The sequence below is a fragment of the Anneissia japonica genome, unplaced genomic scaffold (genome assembly GCF_011630105.1).
Source record: "Anneissia japonica isolate Jap-2015-1 unplaced genomic scaffold, ASM1163010v1 scaffold699_len907043_cov185, whole genome shotgun sequence".
NCBI lineage: Eukaryota > Metazoa > Echinodermata > Crinoidea > Comatulida > Comatulidae > Anneissia > Anneissia japonica.
Genome location: NW_022722982.1, coordinates 894,512 through 899,053, shown reverse-complemented (window position 1 = coordinate 899,053; position 4,542 = coordinate 894,512). Strand labels below are relative to the sequence as shown.

At 33.0% G+C, this 4,542-nt stretch overlaps 2 protein-coding genes and 1 long non-coding RNA gene across 4 annotated transcripts in view; 1 reads left to right on the top strand and 2 right to left on the bottom strand.

Annotated features, from left to right (window-relative positions):
• Positions 1–958, bottom strand: part of LOC117112062 (monocarboxylate transporter 13-like) — a 12,245-nt gene extending 11,287 nt beyond the window's left edge. Inside the window, exon 1 of the mRNA XM_033255119.1 lies at positions 720–958. Within this exon, the coding sequence (XP_033111010.1) occupies positions 720–927 (208 nt within the window). The 5' untranslated portion in view covers positions 928–958. The remainder of the gene's footprint in view (positions 1–719) is intronic.
• LOC117112064 overlaps positions 1–1,904 on the top strand; it is a 2,938-nt gene extending 1,034 nt beyond the window's left edge. For both annotated transcript variants that reach the window (XR_004445967.1, XR_004445968.1), the window contains exons 2-3: positions 1,145–1,473; positions 1,853–1,904. This is a non-coding gene — a long non-coding RNA (uncharacterized LOC117112064). The remainder of the gene's footprint in view (positions 1–1,144; positions 1,474–1,852) is intronic.
• A 782-nt stretch (positions 1,905–2,686) lies between these two features.
• Positions 2,687–3,871, bottom strand: LOC117112070. Its single transcript, XM_033255126.1, has one exon. The coding sequence runs from the start codon at positions 3,869–3,871 to the stop codon at positions 2,687–2,689; it is 1,185 nt and encodes a 394-aa protein (XP_033111017.1).
• Positions 3,872–4,542: the final 671 nt, after the last annotated feature.

Below are 4,542 nucleotides of genomic sequence, written 5' to 3'. Positions count from 1 at the left end.
ACGTTCGCATAAACAACACAGACAACTTCTCTAGTGTAAACTGTATCCTCTCGCGATAAAAAACAAAATTTCCACAAAATATTAAACACGTTCGATCCAATACCATTATGTAAAGACCGTGTTTGGTTAGATCACTTTTTTTCATTTCTAATAATACGTGCACCTGCTACATTAAACCGACAGAGGCCTAACCCTACCGACGATTCCGTAAACAATTGGTCAACTACACCAACAATGTATGCATTATGGAGCTTGCTTACCCTCTCGCGATGAAAAACAAAATGTCGGCAAAGTTTTTCCGACGCATGCGCATATCGAAATTTTCTCCTAAAAACGACTCAAAAATGGTGGTAGGGGGTATATATTTTATCGCGTACGTCCTACATTTCTCATCTAACATTAAAAACAAACAATTCTTGCACAACTACATGTCCACCAGTTACTATGAGGAAAACATTATACCCACCGTGAGGCACCGTTTATGAGCCTATTCGTTTACAAACCCGCTGCTCACTTTGCTCACACACACACACACACACATATATATTTCAAGTTCCAATTATCCCATTAGTTCCTTGTGACCTTAAGGTCACAAAGCAACTAAAAATATGTTTTTATTTTAGTACATATGGGAATAACTTCCATTTATTATGATTCCTCATCAACCACAAAAAATATAGTACAATTTATATTACTTGCTTTTGGTTTAAAGTACTTACCAATTCCTGCCAATACTGCCAGTTGGATTGCTCCCCAGAAAGACACGAACCCCTCGCTACAATTCATCTCGTAAGCAACTGGTTTAGTAATAATTCCTATGATGATATAGGTTAATCCAATAGCAATGAAATTCACGATTCCGCTAATCAAACAAAATATCTTAGAACGAGTAGTTCTATCATACTTATACCAAAATTTAAACGCCATTTTATAGACAACAGGAACAGAGTACAGTCTATTGACGACAAAGATCAGTTCAGTATTTGAAAGTGTTCTTTTGTTAAATGTAAAATTAATCCCACTGTTATTACTTCTTTTGTTAACTTTCGCATTCCGAAAATATTTCGGCGGTAATCAATTGTGACATGTAGGCCTACCAACATTGGTATTTCTTCTTTTACTCATATTTTATTTACTTCTACAGATGCTATTTGGTACTACACTAACAGTGGAAAAACACATTGTATCCTATTCAAGAAGAGCCGATAGATGACACGCATCATTTGCTTTAAGATGTAAACATATCACGTAATCCAGATATTTATTGGCATGAAAACACTATATCGGCTATTATTCGACTCATAACATTTTCATACAACCCATCATGATATTTCCGTGCACCCCATCATGCAATGTCCATACGCGGGAGCTTATCGACAGTTAAATATACTACTATATAAACGTTGACAATGTACTTGGAATTATTTTCAGTCAATAAAGTTCTGACTGAATATTTCCGTTGAAACCTTAACTGTAAGTAGAAATACTGATAATTTTTTTTTTTACTTTAATGCATAACATCCTTATTGGTGTATGCAGCAAGCGCGATTTACAGCCAGCTATTAATGATTTTATTATTCATTTTACAGTAGTTTAATAAAAAATATTTAGTCAATTAATGATTGTTATTTAACATATTAATTTTAATAGTATGAAACTGAGGGGTGTTCTTTTAGTCACTGACAATAATTGTGATTTTTATAATTAATTATATAATTATATAAATTATTAATTTATATAATTAATGTTTTAATTGGGGTTTTTTTCAGTGTCATCAGTTTAAGGCCATTCACATGTATGTGTGGGTGTTATAAAATGTAGGCGTATAAATTCTTTTTCTGTAATATTTCAGGTACTAGTACATCTTAGACAAATTTTGACAATGACTGACACTGATATATTTGGTAAGTACTGTATATCTTTACACAGTTGCAATAAACGTTATACTGTATTTATTTTAATCATCATTCACTTTGAAAAATGTATTTTTATATATTTCCGGCAAGACGAGTTAGACTTTCTCTATCATATCATTATTTACCTAGAAAAAGTCGTCAATTGCTGATATAGCCAGCTAGTCCACAGCGCTTTGATCACGGTATAAAGCGTATGAATCGAACTACGTACATTACATATATATATATGCTGATCTCGTCTATTTATATATACATATATGTGTATATGTATATATATGTATATATGTGTATATATATGTATATATATATGTGTGTATATATATGTATATATATATGTGTATATATATGTATGTAGCAAGAAAATATATATCTCTGTAATGATGAAAGATTCATTATAGATCACAATGAACATAATTAAAGAATAAGTGTATACATTATAATATAATGATAATAATTACAATAGTAACGATAGTAATGATAATATAATATGTAATAGTAAAACTAGTAGCAATATATGGATGAGTCTTAAATGAACAAAAATAAATATCGGTATATACAAGTTGAGTGAACATAATCCAGTCTATAAAATATGAAATATGAAAAATGTATTATGATAACAGGGTACAAAAAGCATAGATATAATTATCAAATGAAAATATATAAAAAAAAATATATATAGAAATGAACTATATGTATATAAACATGAGATATATGTGTGAATAAATATAAGTAAATAAAGGTATAGAGTCGGATACTAAGATGAAGCATAATTAATTAGCAGAATCAGCATGGGGGAAGGTGTTGTCACTAATGATACCCAGGTCTTTATTAAGACCAAAAATGTGTGTTTTATATTTCATTATGAGTTTCAGTTCAGATTGACGTCGTTCTTTGAGTGATTTGAAATTGCAAGCAATGAGTGCACAGCGAATGTCGTTGATGTTGTGGTCAGGAGAGTTGAAATGTTCGGCCACATGAAAGCCGTCTGTGTTACCTTTGCGGATGCTTTGTTTGTGATTGTTAAATCTTAATCTAAATTTAGCGCCAGTTTCCCCGATGTAGGTCCCTTTGTTACATTTGAAACAAGTGAGGAGGTATATGACATTAGAAGAATCGCAAGTCAGGGCAGGAGGATGAATGGTATGAGAAGAGTGGGGTAGTTTAATTTGTGTGTCAGTGATGAGTAGTTTGCAGATCATGCATCGTGGTTTGTTGCATTTAGAGTTGCCTCTTTTAGGTGGTGACAAGCATGAGGATGTGAGGATCATTTTGAGGTTAGGGGGTTGACGGCTTGCGAGTAACGGCGGTTGGTCAAATAGGAGTCGGGTGGATTCATTGCGTTGAAGTGGGGTGAAGTCATTTCTAATAGTTCTAGATAAGGACGTGATGGAGGGGTGAAAATCAAGGATGAGGGGAATGCGATTGCATGTGGGGCGGATTTTAGGAGATAAGAGGTCTTGCCGTGAACGTCTTGCTGCCTTAGTAATTTGGGATTTAATGAGGTTAAGAGGATAGCCACGACTGAGAAAAAATCCCGCTAGGTTGTTAACATGGAAATTGTAATCATTAATGTCTGAGCATATCCGTTTGATACGGAGGCATTGGCTGAATATTATAGACTTTTTCAGACCTAATGGATGTGAGCTGTGAAAGTTTAAGTATGCGTGACTGTCTGTGGATTTAGAGTGCAAAGATGTGGAGATACGATTGTTATTGATGGTAACTGCTACATCCAGGAAAGGTATGGATGTGTGAGAATATTCAGATGTGAACTTAATATGAGGGTGAAAGTTGTTCACATGATCCATAAATGTCTTAAGGTTGAATTCTCCGTGTGGCCAAATTATGAACATGTCGTCAATGTAACGTCGGTAGAACAGAGGTTTACGAGGGAATGAAGCAATGAGTTTGGATTCAAGAATGGACATAAAAATATTGGCATAATTCGGAGCCATTTTGGTTCCCATTGCAGTGCCCTTAATTTGGAGGTAGTGTTTATTATTGAAAGTGAAATTATTGTGCGTCAGGATAAAGTTAGTTATGGAGATTATGTCATTAATGTGTTCATGTGAAAACGAGTGCTGGGGTAAAAATGTAGCAACTTGTATATACCGATATTTATTTTTGTTCATTTAAGACTCATCCATATATTGCTACTAGTTTTACTATTACATATTATATTATCATTACTAGCGTTACTATTGTAATTATTATCATGTCCTCTATATCATTACATTATATTATAATGTATACACTTATTCTTTAATTATGTTCATTGTGATCTATAATGAATCTTTCATCATTACAGAGATATATATTTTCTTGCCTTTTATTATTGTCATTTTACTCATTAATTTATTTCCTTAATCCTTAGTTGCCTTACAGCCACCTGCTGTTTATTCACCATAATTATTTCACTTTTGTTTATATCAACTTGTTTGTAGGCCCGATGATACCTTTTGTTATTATAATTAAATCATCATGATTAAGTCTGACCAATCGCCTATTAGATACCGTATTATTGTATTGTATTGTTCCAACTTTGTCATAATGTTAATCAGTCATGCTGAAGAGGACCTGAGGTCAGGTCGAAATATTCATGTTGTAATAAAATAGTGTTCTAAAG

Coding starts and splice junctions, on each gene's coding strand:
- LOC117112070 (XM_033255126.1), bottom strand. CDS start 3,871: ATGGCTCCGAATTATGCCAATATTTTTATGTCCATTCTTGAATCCAAA.